The following is a 22,476-nucleotide window of genomic DNA, read 5'->3' as shown; positions in this document are numbered from 1 at the left end:
TAAGTGTTTTATTTAAATTTATATTTTTAAATATTATTTTAAGTAATCTGGTTTAAAATTTTAAAAAATAAATCTATGAATACCAAAATAATTCACAAATATTCTACAGAAGGAATATAAATTTGTGTGGATGGATATAATTGTCTTTCCATGGTTCAAACAATTCTTAGATTCCCCAAAAGGTTATTTTTGTCTAGAACAATGGACACAGAGCAACCTTATATTAATACCAACATTTTCTTCAAACAATCACAAACTTTACATTTCTATTCACACTCCGTTTTCGTTCAATTTATTTATTTAAAATACATTTAAATCTAACATAAAAAACTATATTTTATTTAATTTGTTTCTATTTGAATGAAGAAATAGAATTAAAATGAAATGAAAAAATATCTTATTTAATTTGGAACGATTTTACTATTTTTTTCTCTTTAATGGAAGGTTTTTATTTATTTTTTAAATTAAAATATAATCTTTTTGCATATTAGTTTATCCTTTCTTTTATATTGTGCAAAAAGATTATAATCACTATGATAAAATATATTGATAACTAATGTTAAAAAAAATAAACTCTAATTCCTAAATTAATTTTAATATTTTATTAATAATAGAAACTATTTTAAATATTAGTAAAATTTAAAAATTGTGATAGAAAACAAAAGGAAAAGATGTGAATGATATTTTTATAGCTGACTTTCAGATAATTTCTGAGTATTTGTGAGTACATGAATAGTTTTTTTTTTTTCAAATTCGTCTTTGCTATTTGTGGTAAATAAATAAACAGAAATAAAGATAATATACTTCTTTCTATTATATATATGTGTTTCTATTACATATATGCAAGAGTATATTGGGAAGGAAACACGACCTTGGAAATATCAACCTTAAATGACAAAATTGGTCATAATAATAGGGGAGAAAACGCAATGAATGAAAATAAGAAAAAGGAAATTAAAGCTGGAAGAAGCGCATGACTACCTTCTTAGCATACCTTTTTTTCTAGTAGGAAATACATTACAAAATTAATATGTAAGAAAGCTATCTTCACTAATTCCTTCCTACTTTTTCTTTCTTTGTCCTCACAACATATCCATTGCACATAGTCAGTCTTCGGATACGTCCTTAAATGTTTCATACAACTTTCAACATTTTCAAGAAAATTAGCAAGAAATCAATCTCTTGTGAATTTTATAAAAACTAATAGAAAATATTATTATTTGTTAGTTCGGTATATCCACTATCCACAAAATCAATTATGTAAGTAATAAAATTTCTTTTACATTCTCTTACCAAAACTCATTTTGTTACACTTTCCATTCATTTCTTTTTCTTTTTTCACTCTAATTTACTCCATTTGAAAAACATTACTTTTCACTAAATTAATTTTTTTTTTCATTCCCCAACATCCAAACAAAAACCTAAAGCTCGTTGCAAATTTGGTTATATCTTTAGTGGTTTTGGAGAGTTGGACGATAATCTGACAACCAGAGGTCGTTGGTCATCAAGGACCCACACTCACATATCATTCACTTCATATGTTACTTATACAGAAAATGGATGGCGACCATTAATGTTATATATTTTGTGTAAAATTTTGAGAAGAAAACAAAATTTTCTTGTTAAAAAGAAGTGTTCCCACATCTATATATAGGTGTGGTATGAGCTTGATGAGAAGCATAGAAACATAAGGAGAATATCCCAAAACGAGCAAAGTAGAGATAAAAAAGAAAACAATGGAAGTAGCACAGGTTCTGCACATGAACGGGGGTGTTGGAGACTCAAGCTATGCAAACAACTCTCTTGTTCAGGTATTCACAAAGTAACAGTTTGAATTCGCACTTCAGATAACCAAATTCAGAGACCCATAAATAGCTTATTACATACTGTCTTTTATATAACCAACAACTATGTAAATATCTTCTCTGACAAAGACCGTAACACTTTCAGCTTGTGCTCAGGCTTGGTGTGTTCATTTACCCATTAAAAACAAAGTGATAAATATGAATTTCATTTCAAGAAAAATGTTATATATAATGAATTTCATGGTACAATGATTGGTTGTTATGCAGCAAAAGGTGATTTCTTTGACAAAGCCAGTAAGAGAGGAAGCCATAACTAGCCTCTATTGCAGTACACTCCCGAGAAGTTTGGCAATTGCAGATTTGGGTTGCTCTTCTGGACCAAACACTCTATTTGTTGCGTCTGAACTCATCAAAACTGTGGAGAAGCTTTCTCGGAAGCTGAAACATAAATCTCCAGAGTACAGGGTGTTTCTGAATGATCTGCCTGGGAATGACTTCAACAACATCTTTAAGTCCCTTGACAGCTTTAAAATGAAATTGCAAACAGAAGTGGCAGGTGGGATTGGTCCATGCTACTTCTCTGGGGTTCCAGGATCTTTCTATGGCAGGGCTTTCCCGAATCAAAGCTTACATTTTGTCCATTCCTCTTACAGTCTTCAATGGCTATCTAAGGTACATGCGCATGCAAATGGAGCATTTGATATTTGTATTTTGTGGGAGCTACTAATGTAATACATGAACTATAAATAATAATAATTATGTATCGGTGATTGTATTAGGTTCCTGAGGGTGTGGACAACAACAAGGGCAACATTTATTTAGGCAGAACAAGCCCATCAAATGTTGTGAGAGCTTACTATGACCAATTTCAAAGAGATTTCAGTGTTTTTCTCAAGTGTCGAGCAGAGGAACTAGTTCAAGGAGGTCGTATGGTTCTGACATTTTTGGGGAGAAGAAACGAGGATCCATGTAGCAAGGATGGTTGCTACATTTGGGAGCTTATGGCTAATGCTCTTAATGATATGGTTTCGCAGGTAATTATTCACGGATCCAGTTTCTGAGGAGGTGAAAAGATGACTTAACCATGCATGAAAATCTGAGTTTTAACATAAACTATAGAAGGGCTTTTTTTCTTTAGTATTATCCTCTTTCCTTTGCAGTGTTTAACATTAATTTCCCAAGTTGTCTGTCGAAACATATGTATAAATCTTGGAAGATGCATGAGTGTAAATCTTTTCACTGTTTTGCTGCAGGGAATCATAAAGGAAGAGCAAGTAGATAGTTTTAACATCCCACAATACACTCCATCAGCTTCTGAAGTGAAATTGGAAGTTCTTAAAGAAGGATCGTTCGCCATCAATCGTGTGGAAGTCTCTGAAGTGAACTGGAACGCTTTTGATGAATGGACCGCTCTTGATTTTGAATCTGAAAGGTCTGAATCAATCGGTGATGGTGGATACAACGTGGCACAGTGCATGAGGGCTGTGGCAGAACCTATGCTGGTAAGTCACTTTGGTGAAGACATCATTGAAGAGGTTTTCAGCCGCTACCAGCAAATCTTGGCTGATCGAATGTCCAAGGAAAAAACTCAGTTCTTCAATGTCACTGTGTTATTGAGTCGAAAAGATTAAGCAAGAAGTTTGCATTGCATCTATATATATATATATATATATATATATATATATATATATATGTGTGTGTGTGTGTGTATGTATGGTTTGCTCCTTTCTTTTCTGGCAATTATGAGTAGCAAAAATGTTAAGCTGGAATAGAATAAAGTTAGAATTGTGTGGTGTTTATTAGCAACTTTTTTTTTTTTTTAAATATTTGTAGTTCTGTGATAAAAATTATTCTTGTAAGATTATGATATGATTAGTAGTCAATGATAGATGCTTCAATGCTGTTTATTCACTCGCCAAACATTGATTAAACTCAATGGAAAGTCTGAGTTGTATTGAATTTAGTGCTTTATTTTTTATCTGTTACCAAAATATTATAAATTAATGGAACAAATAAAAGATATTCTAACGGAATAATAAAAGTTAGAATAATGGAAAGTTACTCACAAAGAAAAAGTAAATTTGAAAAGGATCACTGGTAATGACAATCTTGTTGATCTGATACCTTGGGATGAAGCTGCCAAATCTTGCAATTATAATTAGGCTTCCTTTGCAATTTTATGTGCAAAACTTTCGTTGACTAATTTAAATCCTCTGTAAACTTGGCGAAGAATTAGGATAAGGTTTGGAAATTTTTGGAGCTTTGAGTCATCAGAGTGTCTCCAAGATTTCCTAATATAAACAATATTTATTATATTTTGGACATTATATAAATGGTATAGTTATTTTTTATGAGTTGTATTAATTTAAACATTTCATATAATTCAACCAAAAGCTCCGCAGTCATAACTATTAACTTTTATTGTGCAAAATATATCTTATTTCCTCTTGATAATTTTATTCACTCACTTCTTTGAAAGAAGAAAAGTGAAATAGATTGATTTTCTATTTTAATAACATTTTTAAATGTAACATTCATATTTGACATATTTACACTATTAATCAAAATATTACAACTTAAATATCTATTTATAGTGCTCCTTAATATGTTAAATAAATTTCTTACAATATATAAAATTTATATACAATATAAACAATACAATATGACTATACTCTAATCAACTACCACCAGTCTCATTGTTTATCAACTTTCATACCTGCATTATTGTCTATTTACCTATAGTATACTATCATTACAAACAGATAAATCACAACAAGCACAAAAATATGATAAGTTAGTGTAAATTTAAATCATATTAATTATAAATATAGTAACATTCTTATCCTAAGAATCATTGCCCTCTTATTTCACATCCCACATATCAAACCAAACTAAAGTACAACTAAATCAAAGCTTCTACAACATTCACACATTCCATACTTCTTCTTTTTCCTATAAAATCTTAAATCATCACACATATAATACATTATCTTACTTCAATCCCAACTTATCATATATCATCAATCACATATTATTTAATTATTTTTTAATGTTAATAATTCATAACTTACTTTTTGTTGTATTAACATAATATTCACATACAATATTTTTATTTATATCAAAATTTTTAAAAACATTACTCTAACCATAGACCTCTAATCAAATATTTCAATGGTCAAAGTGAAAAATCATGCGTCTAGGACTAGTTGTCAAAATTTCATCATAATCCAACATTAATGAAATAAGAATCCAAATATTCTCGAGATGACTTAAAAAAAATATGACATTTGATGTTGAGTAAGTTTTGCCAAGCGCTAAAATCTCCTAGGACTCGTTGACTTGAGAGCACCTGTGATCCATAAGTGTCATCCAACGCCAACAAGTCAATGAAATATTGTTTGATTGACGCCAATAGTACTACAAGGACGCTCGACATTGCACCAAATATTTAAAATTTCTTTATAAGTATTAATTGATCAATTGAACTATTCTTGAGCTATTTATTATTTAATATACTTTATAAGATCATGATGTAATCCTATTTTAGCTCAAGAATTACCAATTTGAATAATTAATTGTCTCATATTTAGTTATATATATATATATATATATATATATATATATATATATATATATATATATATATATATTATTGACTAAATCAGATAAATAACGGTGGCATGAAATTGTACAAATGTCATTGTGCTTTATCTATCCTATATTTACCTCTCTTATTTTTCTTATAAAATATTACATTAATATTGTATTTACATTGTTTGAATAACATTATGCATTAATAAGGGGTGTTATTGTAAGTGAGATATTTGTATAATTTCATGAAATCTTCAATATAATTACTGTAATTTACACTATATTTTAAAATGTGAACGTTTGTTCATTAATTCAAGATTAATATATATCATTTAACAGTTATAAAACATAATATTAAGTAATTATTACAGATTGATAATTAACCTCATATAAGTTTTGAAAACATCTTAATAAACTATATTTGACAAAAAAAAAAAAAAACTTAACAAGGATACTAGTAACTCCTAACTTTTTACATTTGAAACAAAAATGTAATAAACTTTACTAAAATAGTTAAATATATTACTTACAAAAAGTTAAAATATTGTTTTTTACTTTATAAATTAATTACCTTAGAAATAAATAATTAAATATACTTTATTTATATAAGGTATTTAAGGTTATTTTAGTCTTACTATAAAGTTTTATCTGCTTTATTTATGTAAAAGGAGATGCTAATTGAAATGACAGTAACAATTTTTGTTTATTATATATGAAATTTGAGAGATAAAAATGGATATAAGAAAAGGTTGAGAAACAAAGGTTTTTACATAAGAAAAGGATAACACCAACTAAAATCAATATTAGAGGTAAAGATTTTGGATTACAAGTAAACTCTAAATAACAAAACTCAAAACCGAGATAATGTGTTTGAAGTTCGATGAATTCTCACTTTTTTTAGGTATGTTAGTTTTTCATATCTATTAAAGGGATTTGTGATTTGATGATATATTTATTTTTTACTCATAACATGATGGCGAGAGGGTGACGAGTCTTGACATCATTATTGGCTTAATACACTACAAAAATTTACAATTTTACCGGGGGTTATTTTTTTCGTCTCCGGCGATTTTAACCTCCAAAAAATACGTTACCCACGGTTAGAAAAACCGTTGAGAAAAACTGCGTCGGTAAGTAATTTCCGGCGGTTTTTTTAAAAACCGCCGGTATTAGCGGGGGTTTGTGAAAACCCCCAAATATTAGCAAGAGTTTTGTGAAAACCGCCGTTATTAGCAGGGGTTTTGTGAAAACCGCCGGTATTAGTGGGGTTTTGTGAAAACCGCCGGTATTATTGGGAGTTTTCCAAAACCGCCGGTATTACCCGAGGTTTTCCTGAAACCGCCCGGAATATGCAATTCAGATTTTTTTTTGTATTTATAATTTTGATAAAAACTCTTTTTTTTTGTATTTATAATCAAAAAATTTGAAATTAAAATTTTATATTATAAAATAAATTATAAACATGTTTTAACACAACATATTGTTCAAATAATGATTTATATTTATACTTAATTACACCTAATAAACTAATATATAAACTAATAAAGTCCTCTTTAAAACCTATGATACAATAAGAACCTCACATAATTGCTTAAAAATTTCCATTAAAATGGTCTAAAGTGTAAAATCCTATAGAGTTGTTGAGTGAGTCCTTTTATTGCGTTTGAGATTATCTCTTTTTCTCCTTTGATGACCCACTGGATTCTCCTTTGATGACCCACTGGTATCCTTGTAGGTAACCTTAAAACAATATAAACAAATATTAAACTCCAAAATTTAGTACCCTAATTTAGTACCCTAAAACATTGTACATAATCAAAAAAACAAATGCCTAGTGAAAAATATAACCTTGCACCAAAAGCTCGAACTTCTCATTATTTGTACATAAAACAGTCACAGACACATACTGTTCTACCTATAAAGCATTGCATAATAGTTATATAGTTTTTTTTATAAACATTAAATAGTGTTACTTATACAATGCCGTGGTGGTTACACCAGTGGCAATTATTATCCTAGTTTGATGAACAAAACAAGTTATTGATTAGTTCCAACAGAGAAAAAAAAAAGAAATAAAAATAATGGTGATTACCTGTTAGACAACAAAATAAGAGTGACTAATAAAAGAAATCAATATTAAAATGTTATCAGCCACAGGCACAGTAATTGTCACATTAGTAACGTTGAATTTGAGAATCAGGGCTAAATCTTTCCTTTGACTTGAACACTCTGAGCCAAAAGGACAAAGGTAATCCAACTCTAACCAAATAAATAAAAAAGTTTAAAAAGAATACACTGATATTGTAAATGAGATTATTTTCTTGTTAAAAACTAATTAAATATGTTTATAGTCTTCCATAAATAAGACAATATTAATTTTTAGTCTCTTTTTCATGTAGCATTTATAAAACAAGACTGAGAATGGAAATAGTGTATTTATTTTTAAGTTGAAACCAACATTCAACTTGAATCCTCCAGTATTTTTTTCTAGTTACATTGAACTTCATAGAAAGTTGTAAAACTTGAATGCAAACATCCTATGATAAATTTTCATTGATGAGAAACAAAAGAGAATATAGTTTTAGGATTAAAATGAAGCTTTACATAAGATTTGAGGAAAGTGAAAGTGATAGGAAAGTTAAGCAACAAATGTGTTTGAGATACCTCACTCATGGTAGGTCTGCAAGTTGCAGATGCCCGAATGCACAGGGAGGCAGCAAAGGCTACTCTATTAATCTGTGTCACATCATAAGCCCCTTTGCACACACACACACACATATATAAATGTAAGACAATAAGCAACATAAAAATAATGAATATCATACCAAATGATAAGCTTAAAATATGCATCAGAAACTTAAAATTGTAAACAAAGAAAAGAAAACAACCTTCTTCTGTGAATCAAAGTACATACTATAGGTGCCACAGAAGGAGCTTCACAAAAGCCTTCTTCCACCATTAACGATAATTTTTCTAATAACAGATTATGGAATGAACTTACCATTTCTTCTTCATGTCGTCGTGCTTTCTCAAGTGCCCTTTCTTCTCTTCTTTTTTTACCTTTTCAGTTTCTGCCTGCATTATGATTTTTACCAAGAACTTAGTGAATAAAGGGAAGACAAAGATAATGGTTAGTTGTTTGACAATTTCATCATTATAACTTAGTAAGGCTGGAAGGCAAGAAGCAAGAAGCTACAGCAAATATTTATTTAGTATTGCCTACAAAGTAGTAAATATTTATTTTATCTTTTGCAGAAAAATGCATATCTTCCATTCTCTCTGTCTCATTTTTTCAGCTTTAACTGAAAATGCATCAATAAAAAATTCTTGTGAAACATTATACAGTTCCTAAAATGGGAAGGACAAGTTATCACTAAGATCAAGCATATTCATACCTTAAGCAGATTTAGAACATCACCAGTTAAGAATAAAACCAACTACACAAATGTTTTATAGGAGATGCATGGACTATAATGAAAGACAAATCAACATGGGTTGAACTAGAAGTCACCATCATTCCTAAAAATCACATTACCAAGACTTAAAGACTAACCCTTTCATGGACCACAGTTACCCTCGCTGTAAAATAATATACCAAATCGATATTCTCTTGCAATATCCTTAACCAGTTACAGTTAGAAAAAACTTCCACAGATATGCATCTCTTAACCACAAAATCATTGAAGCATCATAAATACATGTAAATTGAAATCAATAATCAAGCATCAAAAAACTGTATTTATACATTTGGACTTCTCCAGGAGAAAATCACACTAAAGTACTAGATCAAAGACTATCACTGCCTCTTAGAGGACTCACAGCCTGAAGCCAGTTGAAGTTATTATTGCAAACAAATAGGCACGACCAATGTAGTGAAAACCAAGATCCTACCTGGGATGGGACAGGTATGCCCTTTGCAATTGAAAAGGTAAGAGGGAAAGACTCTAAAACTTCAGTAATAGCTAAGAGGTATGCCCTTCCCAAATTGTTGTGCTAGTTGCGTTTCCTTTGATTGATGAACCAATTATTAATTTGCTTCCATTGCAACCCTGTCTCCTCCACAAGTTTTACCTTGTCATCTTCCTTAAACAAAGAAAAATCAATGGGTTAGAATTCATCATAAAAATTTGAACCAGTCTTCCCATTCGCACGATGACCGGTACCGAATGGAGATGAGACAAAGCCTGATTAGATCTTCCTCTAGGGGAACCAGATTTGGGAAGAATGAAGAAGGAGGAGCAAAACCCCTCTCACCAGATCGGAAAATCGAAGGAAGAAAGGGAGGGAGCTCACAACGATGCCGGTTAGGTCAAAAGCCACTATTGTTTGTCGATGATGTGGTTTCGAATTAGCGAGATCTGAGCGGCGGCGGCGGCTTCAACAATTTGGCGAAGGTGTAGTCGTGGATGAAGGAGATACGGTGGCCGATATTGAAGAGGTGCGTTGGTGCTGGATATGATGAAGACAACAACTGCCGTGGATGGACGTGAAGAAAGGCCCTGACTCTCTCTTTCACGAGCGAAGAAGGAGAGAGGAGTGAAGCTGGTCGCACCGACGACGTCGCCGGACACCATGCTCGCCGCAAGCGATTCTTATTGGAGGAGTGTGCGATGGCCGACCTTCTCTATTGGTTTGAGGGTCATTTCATGAAAGAGAACAAGACGAAGCGTTAGAGGTTTCTTTAAAGACGAGCAAATGGGATAAAAAATATTAGCGCGATATAAAGCGGGAAAATGAAAAAATATTTTCACTTTACAGGCGGTTTTCACATACCGTCGGAAGTTTTGAGAGGTTATGACAACCGCCGGAAGTAAACCCCTTCTAAAATACATTATTTTTGTAGTGATATACAGACATTCTTGACTTAGTACACAAAGTTTCTTAAAAGTGAAATCTAGATTGTTGATTGATGGAAGAAGAAACAAACCATAACTAAAAAAACAGTGAAAAAAATGAAGAAAATGTGCATTATGCTTTTTGTTTTCACCCACTTTTCTCCTTTCAAAATCTCCATGCTTACCCACTTCTATGTTCATTCAAAGAAATTTTATTTCATATTCTATGCTATAGACTTCCATCATATTAGTTTAGAAACACTAAAAAAAATCATCAAATAACAAACTAATTTTAAAAAATAATAATTAGTTATATATTAACTAATTTAAATATATTTTATAAACTAAAAATTATTAATATCTAAAATAATTTCTATCATAAAATAAAGAAACTAATCGGTTCAAATTGAAAAACTCACCACCATGATCAATCTTACTGTCTCTGTTCTTCAATCAAGTGAGCAGAGGTTGATAACTTTTAATGAAAAGTGAGAGAAATCTAAAAAATAGTTTCTAAAGACATTATGTGCGTTAAAATTGTAAAACTCAATCATAACAAAATTATTTTATTAAAAAAATTTAATATTAAAATAATCGAATTTTTCACTAATTTTAAATTATTATCACTTTTAAAACGTCATTTTGGTATGTATATATTTAATTTTAAAATATTTATAACATCTAACAAAAGTATATATCTTATTAATAACAAGATATTGCAATAAATTTATTTTAGTATATAATATCTATAATTAAATTAATAAACACATTTAAATCATTCATTTAAGTCAATGTTAATTTTTAATTTTTATTATCAAATAATATATCTTTTTTGAAAAATCTCAATATTAATTAAATTTAACAATTTATTTAAATTATTATAAAATAATTTTAAAAATTAGGAATGTAATAAAATATTAATTATTTTTATTATCATGTTTTTATTTTCTAAAATTCTTATAATTTCAGTTTTTCATAAAATTGAAAAAATAGTTCAAAATTTGATTTTCAAATAAAACTGTAACCTATATTTTCAATACAATGTGAAAATATAGTCAAGAATTCAACTTTTTAAAAATGGAATTCTAATCATGAAAAGTGATGTTTGAGTAAATGATTTAAATAATGTCATTTACGAGAAAATATTTTTTATTACCATGCTGATTTGAAAAGAATTTCCTCAACGAAATCATGGTTCAGATCTCTAATTTCTTTGCATTACTTTGCTTGATGCTTTTTTCTTCTCTTTTTCATTGCTAAAGTGAAATTCATTTTAAAGTACCTCCAATAATGCGAAGTAATTTTGAAAAGAAAAAATAATCATATTTTTGAAATTTAAATGTCAGCTGTGGATTCTTACTGGCAAAAAGTAATGAATGAAACAACAACCATTTTGTTTTTTTATCGATGGAAGGTATGACCTTCAATCCAACACGCTTGTTCAGAAGGTATGAACCATTTTTTTCATTTTTTTCGTGTTAAAGAAGAATATTGTGTGTCCTTCCATCACATCACAGATGGAAAATCAAAGGAAAAGACTCCAAAGAATTTCAAATTGGATCTTTTGCTTAAAAAACCATAAATATTAATTGAAAAATCATCTATAAATCTGATTAAAATATAATATCAACCCTAATTCCAAACAAGTGTCTTACATACTGTTTCCTCGATATTATCGGATTACTTGTTAAAATATAAATTTAAAGTTTAATATGATGTTAAAAAGTTTTACATCTTATAATATATAAATAAATATAAATTTTATTTTATTAATTAATTTTTTAAAATTGAATTAAATTTAAAATATATCTTTTAACATATTTAAAATAAAGTAACAATTCATATTTTTTCACTTTTGTAAAACCATAAAAATACATATATTAAGGATATATTTATGCAAAATTATATGTGAACACTAGTATAGGAAATGAAGATAAAAGTTAAAATAGTTATAAATTAATTTTAACTAATACTAAAATTTAGAAAGAATTTACGTTTCATTTCGTTCAAATATATAATGGTTTTAATTAGAACTTAAGTATACAAGTTTTATTTTTATATGTTTAATTTTGATAATCGAATCCTTGTATAATTTTTTTTTTGCACTTTAAAATTTGTGATATTAAATTTTTACTTCTTTTATAAGAGTAACTTGTAGTTACTGTACATTTATTCGTATAAATTAAAAATTAGAGATTATTGTAACTAGTGTTCATCCTTTGTTTACATAAATTTTTATCATTTTTTAAGTAATAATTTATTATTTAAATTTAATAATTTTTAAATTAAAATGATTAATTACCATAAGAAAGGGGTATGCTGTTTTTACTAGTTTTATATAAATAAATCTAACTATTTCTTTTCACGTATAAAGTATGTACTGTGTTCCATGAGATAGATGCGTCTCTAAAAGATAATATCAATCACTTTCTTTTCATGGGTCATATCTTCCTTTTATGAATTAAGTGCCATATAGGACTCACAGTGACGATAAGCCATAACTGATGGCAGACATACCCCACCTGCAAACTTTTGGAAACACGAGTTTCGTGTGAAAAAGAGCATGCTCATCATCAGTATGTGTCTATAAATATGTGTCTGTGGTATGAACTAGAATCACACAAGAGAAGAAAAAATAAAAGCATTGAAGAATATCAGATAGAAGAATGGAGGTAGCACAGGTACTGCGCATGAACGGTGGTGCTGGAAAAACAAGCTATGCAAACAACTCTTTTGTTCAGGTATATATACTAACAAGCTTCTCTCTTCATTCTACCCAAATCAAAATCTTCTTTTATAACATCATTTTTATTTATATATTAATCAATTTTATCATATTAATAAAATTGTTCAATTTTTTTTCTTTTTTTTTTTAATTTTATGGGGACTTTTTTTCATACATATTTCTTACTAAGAATTCATTTTTAATATCAGTCAATGGTTATACTTAAGTCAAAAAATTTAAGACATTTTGATTTAAATGTGTTTAGTCACAATTCTTCAATCAATTCACCCATCCATGTAAGAAAAAAAAGGAAGTACGATTTTAAATTATTTTTTTTTGCAAATTATAAATGTTATAGTTGCTGTTAAAAGAATCAATGTGTCAATTACCCTTGTAGAAACATGTTTGAACCCATAGATATTGTTGTGACGGATTTTAATTACCATTTTATTAATTTTAATCTAATGTAAGAAAACCAAATCGAAGCAAAAATTAAGAGATAGACAAATATAAACATAAAGATGAAAGAGTAAAAATATGTAATTTATTTTGTCCCAAAATATTGTATCTCTAGGTTTTAAACCTAACGTAAAGTTCATATATTCGTTGTCTGATTTTAAAACAAACTACACAAATAGTTCTTTTTACAGCAAAAAAAATTACAAAAGCATCCTTTTAATATTACATTAATTCAGTAATTAAAAGGTATGTGCTTGAGGTGTTAAAAAATGGGAGATAAAATTTCATCAACCAAATTATTTGTGTATTTTTTTCTAAAATTAATTGAAGTACGTATTGTAGTAAAACCGGTGTAGTTATTTGTACTTGAAGTGTTAAAACAAAAGGAGATATAATTTCATGAAACGAAACAGAACATTATTGTAAGTTATTTTCAAAATTAACTGAAATACATGCATATGTTTCAACCACGTATTGTAGTAAAAGTTCGACGAGAAAGTAGTGATTGTTATGACTGCCATTGATTTACAGAAAAAGGCGATTAATTTATCGAAGCCCATAAGAGAGGAAGCCATTACTAGTTTGTATAGCAGCACACTCCCGAGAAGCTTGGCAATTGCAGATTTGGGTTGCTCTTCTGGACCAAACACTTTCTCTGTGGTGTCTGAACTCATCAAGGCCGTGGAGAAGCTTTGTCGGAAGCTGAACCATAAATCTCCACAGTACAGGCTGTTTCTGAACGATCTTCCTGGGAATGACTTCAACAGCATCTTTAACTCCCTTGACAGCTTTAAAGAGAAATTGCAAACAGAAGTGGAAGGTGGGATTGGTCCATGCTACTTCTCCGGAGTTCCGGGTTCTTTCTATGGCAGGGTTTTCCCAGATCAAAGTCTTCATTTTGTTCATTCCTCTTACAGCCTTCAATGGCTATCTAAGGTACATGTGTATTTAGTAGCTGTGGCTAGTATGATATACATGGAATGGAAGTAATAACTGTGATTTATTGATGATTGATAGGTTCCTGAGGGTATAGACAACAACAGGGGGAACCTTTATATAGGAAGAACAAGCCCACCAAATGTTGCGAGAGCTTACCACCACCAATTTCAAAGAGATTTCTCTAGTTTTCTCAAGTGTCGTGCAGAGGAACTGGTTGAAGAAGGTCGTATGGTTCTCACAATTTTAGGAAGAAGAAACGATGCCGAGGATCCGGCAAGCAAGGAAGGTGGCTACCTTATTTGGGAGCTTATGGCTATGGCTCTTAGTGAAATGTGTGTGCAGGTAAGGACTTGATGGTATGCTTTGTATATTCAGCGCACTTTGGATACTGATTTCGCAACATATACATGAATATATGCAGGGAATAATAAAGGAAGAGGAATTGGATAGTCTTAACATCCCACAGTACACTCCATCACCATCTGAAGTGAAATTGGAAGTTCTTAAAGAAGGGTCGTTTGTGATCAATCGTGTAGAGGTGTGCCAGGTGAATTGGAATCCTCTTGAAGATTGGAACGCTCTTGAGTTTGAATGTGAAAGGTCTGAATCACTTCGAGACAGTGGATATAACCTCGCACAGTGCATGAGGTCTGTGGCAGAACCTATTCTGGTTAGCCACTTTGGTGAACATATCATTGAAGAGGTTTTCAGCCGTTTCCAGAAAATTCTGACTGATCGTATGTCTAAGTGTAAAACTGAGTTCAGCAACATTACGATATTGATGACTAGGAAAGCATAAGCAAGAAGTTTGCATGTAGGGTTTCTCAAATGCATTATATTGTAGTTGTCGTGAGTTCATCTCTTACCTTCTTCCACGGTCAACTAGTCAAATGTTGGGATGAAGAAAAATAATTAGTATAGTAGTGTTGGGTTTTTTCGTTTAGATATATAATCATCTTTTTGAGAGTTAGTATCTATAATTTCTTTCACCATGTCTTTCAATTTTACTACTAAATAATCTTATAACTCTATGAACCAATTTTACCAGTAAAAATATCTTATAACTCCTTCTATATATAATAATTGCGTTGTTTCATTTTCATTGTTCAATGTAACCAAACAATAATTTGATTAAACTCAACAAACTTTTGAGTTGGTCTTGGAAATGACATTACGGTGCTCTAAACCACACAGACATCCCAACGGGATAAAAATGGACCATAACTTGTCTCCCGTTTTAAAAAGGCGTGGTCTATCTACATCCTCCAACTGTTTCTCATATTTGACACTTGTGGGAATCCTGTGGTCAGTGTAATACAGTTTTATAAACATTTTAAATCGTGACAAGCATTCTAAATGTTGGCTTTATGAGTGATTAAACCATTTTTTTCTGAAAAGAAAATTTATCTTTTAAACATTATTTTTGGATTATCTTACATGATTAATAGTTATGTTAAATAGCATCCACATTTTAAAACATTACATATTCCTCTATATTTTATTATAAAAATAATATTCACACACTCTACTTTTAAAACAATTTATTTTGGTGTTTGTAACAAATAATATTGATCTCACCGCTTGACAACATGTCGCAACCGGAATCGCGACGGGACGACGATCCAAAAAAGAAAAACGTGTTTTTGGAAAAAGATTTGGAGTCGCCACCATAGTTTATTATGGGAAACTACGGGAAAACCATAAAACGATAAAGCACAGCCCGCGAAAACCAGATTCTGGGTTCGGGAGTCGGTTACGCGTGGGGAAGGTGTTAGCACCCCACAACGCCTGCCCTAAGGCAGTACCTTTAACTAAATGCACGAATATGATGTGGTTTTCAAAATGTTTAACTATCCCCTAAAATAGAATTCTAAATAAACAAAACATATTTTTTTATTTTTTTGGGCCCGACAAGGATTGACCTTGCTCCTACGTATTCTCATTCAAAATGAGAAATCAGGGTTACGTAGTTCTTTTTGAAAATGCTTGAGAGATTTGTTTGAGAAATTGATTGAAAGATTTGTTTGAGAAAATGATTACGGATAAATTTGGATTTTTGGGAAAGTGAACCTGACAAGGGCTAGCCTTGCTCCTACGTATCTCCACTTTCGATGGAGAATCAAGGATCACGTAGTTCTGGATAGCAAGACTATTTGTTGTTTAAAATTGTTGATGTTTTCGGGTTTTTTTTTTTTTTTTGAAGATTTTATACCTTTTTTGTATTTTGTTTAAGAAAGAGAAAAGGTTGTTAGCACAAGGACGATGCGTGCGATCACACATGTGCATAAACCTTTAAAACATATTTTTTTGTTAATTTTACTTAAGGAAAAGAAAAGGTTTTTAGCACAAGGACGATGCGTGCGATCACACATGTGCCTAAACCTTTAAAACATATTTTTTTGCAATTTTATTTAAAAGAGGAGAAGGTTTTTAGCACAAGGACGATGCGTGCGATCACACATGTGCCTAAACCTTCAAAACATATTTTTTGTTAATTTTACTTAAGGAAAAGAAAAGGTTTTTAGCACAAGGACGATGCGTGCGATCACACATGTGCCTAAACCTTTAAAACATATTTTTTTATAAATTCCTTTATTTAAATTGCATATATATTTTAGGATAAGTAGATGTATAGAATAAGTAGATAGAACAAAATAAAATAGTAAAATAAAAATAAAAATAAAAGAAATAAATAAAACAAATGAAATAAGATAGACAAAAATAAATAGAATAAAATAAAATAAGGAAAACAAACAAATAAAAATAACGAGCGCCGGGGGATCATGAGCGGACGTTGGGAATGACGTGAAATAACGAGCGTTGGGGGAATTAATGAACGTTCGCTGAAAGTGGGGAGAAAGAACGAGCGTTCGTTGGGTGGATTAACGAACGTTCGTTGAGAATGGGGAAGAACGAGCGTTGGGGGGAATCAGTGTCACGAGCGCTCGTTGGGGAAAGTTGACGAACGTACGTTGAGAAAAGGCTGCAGGACGAGCGCTCGTTGGGGGCCAAGCGGACGCTGGGAAACGAGGCTGAAGGATGAGCGCTCGTGGTGGACGAGCGTTCGTTGGGGAATTGACGAACGACTGCTTGGAAAGGGAGGCAGAATGACGAGCGCTCATTTTGAAGATGACGAACGGACGTTGAGAACATGAGGCTGGATGACGAACGGACGTTGAGAACATGAGGCTGGATGACGAACGCTCGTTATGGACGAGCGTTCGTTGGGAAGACGTGGCAAGTTGATGACGAACGCTCGTTATGGACGAGCGTTCGTTGGGAAGACGTGGCAAGTTGATGACGAACGCTCGTTATGGACGAGCGTTCGTTGGGAAGATGAGGGAAATTAATGACTAACGCTCGTTATGGACGAGCGTTCGTTGGGAAGACGTGGCAAGTTGATGACGAACGCTCGTTATGGACGAGCGTTCGTTGGGAAGATGAGGGAAAGTTGATGACGAACGCTCGTTATGGACGAGCGTTCGTTGGGAAGATGAGGGAAATTAATGACTAACGCTCGTTATGGACGAGCGTTCGTTGGGAAGACGTGGCAAGTTGATGACGAACGCTCGTTATGGACGAGCGTTCGTTGGGAAGATGAGGGAAATTAATGACTAACGCTCGTTATGGACGAGCGTTCGTTGGGAAGTTCAGGTTGGATGACGAACGCTCGTTATTGGCGAGCGTTCGTTGGGAAGATGTGGGAAATTGATGACGAACGCTCGTTACGGACGAGCGTTCGTTGTGAAGGTGTGGGAAATTGATGACGAACGCTCGCTACGGACGAGCGTTCGTTGTGAAGGTGAGGGAAATTGGTGACGCACGCTCGAAAAAGGCCAGATAACGTGCGCTCGTTCTGGGCTTGGCCCACCCGGGTGGCTGCTAACCTAGAATTCCCCTAGGGGTTCTGCCTTCCCATTCTCATTCACTCACCCACTCGGATCCCACACTCTCCAGAGACCCAAGGTCTCTTACTCTCTCCGCAGGCCCACCGCCGCCTATGCCAGCGCCGGCCACCGCTTGTGCCGCCGGAGCCCTCGTCAGCCCAAGCCAAGTCCGCAAGCTCTTTCTCTTCTTGCGCAGCTCGAAGACGAGTTCCTGCGTCCTCTCCCTTTCTTCTTCACGCAGGACCCAGACTCACCGCCAATACACGCGGTTGCCGGGGAGCTCCAGATTCGGCGCCAGTGATAACGGCGACAGCCTTGGTGGGTGCTTGGATTAATTATTTTTCATGCAGGAAAATGGCATTGGTATGGGGTTGTGTATGAAGGATATCAGTTTACAGGTTTGGATTCTGCAAAGAGAGCATTGGTTTCTTGTTGAAGGTCATGAAGCGTGTTTGGGTTGTTGGGAATGGATGAAGGAGATATCTGCAGAATGAAATGGAGGATGAATGGCAGTGGAGATCGGTGTAGTGGGTGATGGGTTATGTTCCTCGATGGAGGTGTTCACGGGTGCTGGAGATGATGGAGAGGAGTGGAGAATCAGAGGGGTTGATGGAAGCTTGCGAGGGAGGGAGACAAAGGTAGGAGTAGGGAAATGGATGAAGATGGTTAAGGGTAGGATGAGGCTGGGGTGGTGAGTCTATTTTGGTGTTCTCTGTTCGTGACCTTGGGTGCCTCAGGGGCTGAAATATGATAATGACGATGGTGGTTGTTTGCTGGCTATGCAGATGCGAAATGGGAGCTGGAGCCCTACGTGAAAGACAGCCTATTCGGTCTAGCAACCGAAGGAAGACAGTATAATGGGGATCACAACTCGCATTAAGGTGATGCGAGCATGAATCTTGGATGTAAATGAATGGAATAGGGGATGAAATAGCAGGGTAAACGAAAATTCACACCAGTATGACTATGAACGAATGCGGATAACATAAATTAGGGATACTTACCTTCAATGAAAACGATTAGGCCTCTCCTTCCCCTATTGTGGACTTGTTTTTGCTTTTCCTCTGCTCTTCCCCCCACTTGCACACTCCTCCCCTTTTTTTTCTTCCAGCAATCGATTTCTCTCCTTTGATGAAGGCCCCTGTAGCTCCTCCCAAAATCCCACTTTCTCTATGCTTTTCTGCCCTCTCCGTGCCACCCTGCCATTCCGTATATCAAATCGTGTATGTGCCATGCAGGCTCCAAAACGTCTCTGCCATCCCAAAACGTGCCTTGTCCTTGCCTGCTCCCAAAACCAGTTTGTCTCCCACAGCAAGAAACCGTTTTCCTCCATCGTGTCCCCTCGCCAATTTGTCCTTTTCTCATTTTTTGATTCATTTCATTTTTTTTTTATTTATATATTTTTTTAATTTTATTTTATTTTAAAACCTTTTAACTAATAATAATTATGAAAAGATAAAAATTTAAGAAAAATAAGAATTAAAATTAAAACGAAGAATTAAAAGAAAATAAAAATAAATAATAAATAAATAAATAAAAGAAAAAAAAGTAAAATAAATGAAAGAGATAGAATAAAAACAAAATAAGCAATAAAGAAAAAGGGTAATAAAAACAATAAGATAAAATAAATAGAACTAAAAAAGAAATAGGTAAATGAATAATAAAAAGGTTAAATATGTGACAACCAAAATGCAATAAAACTATAAAAATAATCCGGACGAAATTGGGTATTGACAGCTGCCCCTCTTTACTTAGATTTTACTAGATAATATGACAATGTAATGTCTTCATATTATTTAGTAAAAGATAAGTAAAGATAGAAATACTAATTTCGTCTGGATTTCTAAGGAAGCAAAATGAATGCGAAACATAAGTTAAACAAATCGATGAAGAATGTGAGATTGCAACATAAACGATCATTGCCGAGCAGAGGGGCCCAAAATCAAAGAAAGACTAGAGGCGCCAGACAAGACTGGGCTTGAAACGCTGAACCAAAACCGTGCTTGAGGGGAACGAGGTGTACCAACCTCGTGGAGGGTGTACAAACCCTGAACGAATGACATGAGGTGTACTAACCCTATGGAGGGTGTACAAACCCTGAACGAATGATATGAGGTGTACTAACCTCGTGGAGGGTGTACAAACCCTGAACAAATGATGTGAGGTGTACTAACCTCTTGGAGGGTGTACAAACCCTGAACGAATGATATGAGGTGTACTAACCTCGTGGAGGGTGTACAAACCCTGAACGAATGATATGAGGTGTACTAACCTCGTGGAGGGTGTACAAACCCTGTAGATGAATGATATGAGGTGTACTAACCTCGTGGAGGGTGTACAAACCCTGTGGATGAATGATGTGAGGTGTACTAACCTCTTGGAGGGTGTACAAACCCTGTGGAATGAATGATACGAGGTGTACTAACCTCGTGGAGGGTGTACAAACCCTGTAGATGAATGATATGAGGTGTACTAACCTCGTGGAGGGTGTACAAACCCTAAACAAATGATGTGAGGTGTACTAACCTCTTGGAGGGTGTACAAACCCTATGGATGAATGGAATGAGGATCAATAGGCTCGACGAGTGCCTTGAGGTGAACCATCGCAGAAGAAACTCTTGGATTCAGATCTTTTTTTTTGAAGAAACATTGGTAAATACTGAGCAAAACATTAGAGAGATTTGGATATAAAGGTCTGCTAACCTTTTTCACCACCTCATTTTCCCTTTACGGATTTTTGAACAATTTTCTTTGCTTTCTATGAAATGATGTTATGTTATGATGGTGCATGAATGCATATGAGCCAGTGGTTTCGTTCCCTTCTTTTGCTCTCGCTTTCTCTTTCTTGCACCTTTTTCTTCTTTTTTTTTTTTTTTCTTTTTTTTTTTTTTTGTGAAAATTCTATGCTTGGAATCCGTTGTCAATGTTGACGTCAAACGCGATGTTCGTTCGAAATGCATTCAATCAAAATAATGCCAAGAAGCAGTGGGTTCTTTGATGCAAGGAAAAGAACGTAACTAGGGGTTCAAATTCCCTCTAGCACTAGCTTGAACCTGAAAAGGGTGCGGGAGATGAGTACGAAAGGCAGATGGTTGAATGACTACCTGTGGGTAAGGTTAGCATTTGAATTTTTCTTACTTTGGGAGGTGTTATTAGTACCTACACATGCATGGCCCGCAAGGGCTGCCCCAACTTTGTTACGTATAGTGAACTTGATTTGGAGAGGGGGAAAGGTTCGGGCAGGAAGGATTGCCCCAATTTGGCGATTCTTGATTGATGGGGAGACTTCACATTTTTTGTCTTTTTTTTTCTTTTTTTTTTTGTTTCATTTTCTTTCCTTCTTTTTTTTTTTTCTTTTGAGTGATTGTGTCATTCACCACATCGTTTCGTTTCAGGGTTAAAATCGTGAGAAAGATTAGGACAAACAGTCTTCAGTCAGCGTGGACTTTTATTGGCTTGTACCGTGGCCAAAGGTCAAAGGGTTTTGAAAGAAATGGATAATGAAGGCTCAAATAAGTGTTTGGCGGTTAAATTGTTTCAACAAGAATCATTTGTAAGGTATCGAGTCAACTATCCTTAAAGATATGAAACTTCGGGCATCCTTTTATTTTCATTGCTGTTTTTTTTCTTTCTTCCCCTTTTGGGTCGCTTGCTTCGTGGTCTCTGTTGTGTACTTCTTCGAGACTTTATATATTTTTTATTTCTTTTTTCCTTCTTTTTTTTTTTAGAAATCCCCTCCTTGATTTCGGATGCCCTTGATGTACCCTTTAGGTTGACATCGATGTGCTAATGATTCTTGTCGGGGGTGATGAAAACAAATATAATTTATGGCTCAAAAGGGGTGCAATTGGATAAACTTCTTTTAACGTTTGAATAAAGAAAAAATGGCCACACGTCACTCTGAATCTTTGCTTACCTTACTTTCTCGCGACCTTAGCCCTGGAATAAAACTCGGTAGTGGTTAACACATTGACTTCATTTTTTTTTTTATTTTTTTTTTTTTTATTTTTTTTTTTATTTTTTTTTATCTCCCAATCAACAGATCGTTGGGGATGTGTACCATGATGAACACTGCCCCAGTATTGTATTCATGACAATCCTTTGTTTTAATGGGAAATGAAAAGGTTGAGGGTTCAAGTAGTATGAATGCAGATGCTCTAGCTGGAAAAGAACGATGGTTACCCCCGAAACCTTGCATCAGGAGAAGACCCAACTTTGGTATTTTCAAAATTTAT

The 22,476-nt window shown here is 33.3% G+C and overlaps 2 protein-coding genes and 1 long non-coding RNA gene across 6 annotated transcripts; 2 read left to right on the top strand and 1 right to left on the bottom strand.

Annotated features, from left to right (window-relative positions):
- Positions 1-1,652: 1,652 nt before the first annotated feature.
- Positions 1,653-3,716, top strand: LOC124842745 (S-adenosyl-methionine 4-1-methyl-2-pyrrolidinyl-3-oxobutanic acid methyltransferase-like). Its single transcript, XM_088104608.1, has 4 exons — positions 1,653-1,811; positions 2,073-2,477; positions 2,585-2,839; positions 3,059-3,716. The coding sequence occupies exons 1-4, from the start codon at positions 1,737-1,739 to the stop codon at positions 3,434-3,436; spliced, it is 1,113 nt and encodes a 370-aa protein (XP_087960734.1). The 5' UTR covers positions 1,653-1,736; the 3' UTR covers positions 3,437-3,716.
- Positions 3,717-6,818: 3,102 nt separating this feature from the next.
- Positions 6,819-10,105, bottom strand: LOC124842749 (uncharacterized). Of its 4 annotated transcripts, none has more exons than XR_015783710.1 (5): positions 9,651-10,102; positions 9,288-9,479; positions 8,398-8,471; positions 8,061-8,152; positions 6,819-7,136 (listed from the first exon to the last, which is right to left on the bottom strand). It is a non-coding gene; the product is annotated as an uncharacterized LOC124842749 (long non-coding RNA). The 4 variants fall into 4 exon arrangements; XR_007029206.2 differs by having other exon boundaries at positions 9,690-10,101; XR_015783709.1 differs by having other exon boundaries at positions 7,489-8,152; positions 9,288-10,105.
- A 2,733-nt stretch (positions 10,106-12,838) lies between these two features.
- LOC124842754 (S-adenosyl-methionine 4-1-methyl-2-pyrrolidinyl-3-oxobutanic acid methyltransferase-like) lies at positions 12,839-15,334 on the top strand. The gene is made up of 4 exons (XM_047319311.2): positions 12,839-12,972; positions 13,947-14,351; positions 14,433-14,696; positions 14,776-15,334. Exons 1-4 carry the CDS (start codon positions 12,898-12,900, stop codon positions 15,151-15,153), a joined length of 1,122 nt encoding a protein of 373 aa, XP_047175267.1. The 5' UTR covers positions 12,839-12,897; the 3' UTR covers positions 15,154-15,334.
- The last annotated feature ends 7,142 nt before the right edge of the window (positions 15,335-22,476 follow it).

This window comes from Vigna umbellata, chromosome 1, assembly GCF_029865625.1.
Source record: "Vigna umbellata cultivar VRB3 chromosome 1, Vumbellata_1.0, whole genome shotgun sequence".
NCBI lineage: Eukaryota > Viridiplantae > Streptophyta > Magnoliopsida > Fabales > Fabaceae > Vigna > Vigna umbellata.
Note: the sequence above shows the minus strand (reverse complement) of the source record. Positions and strands in the feature narration are given on the sequence as shown.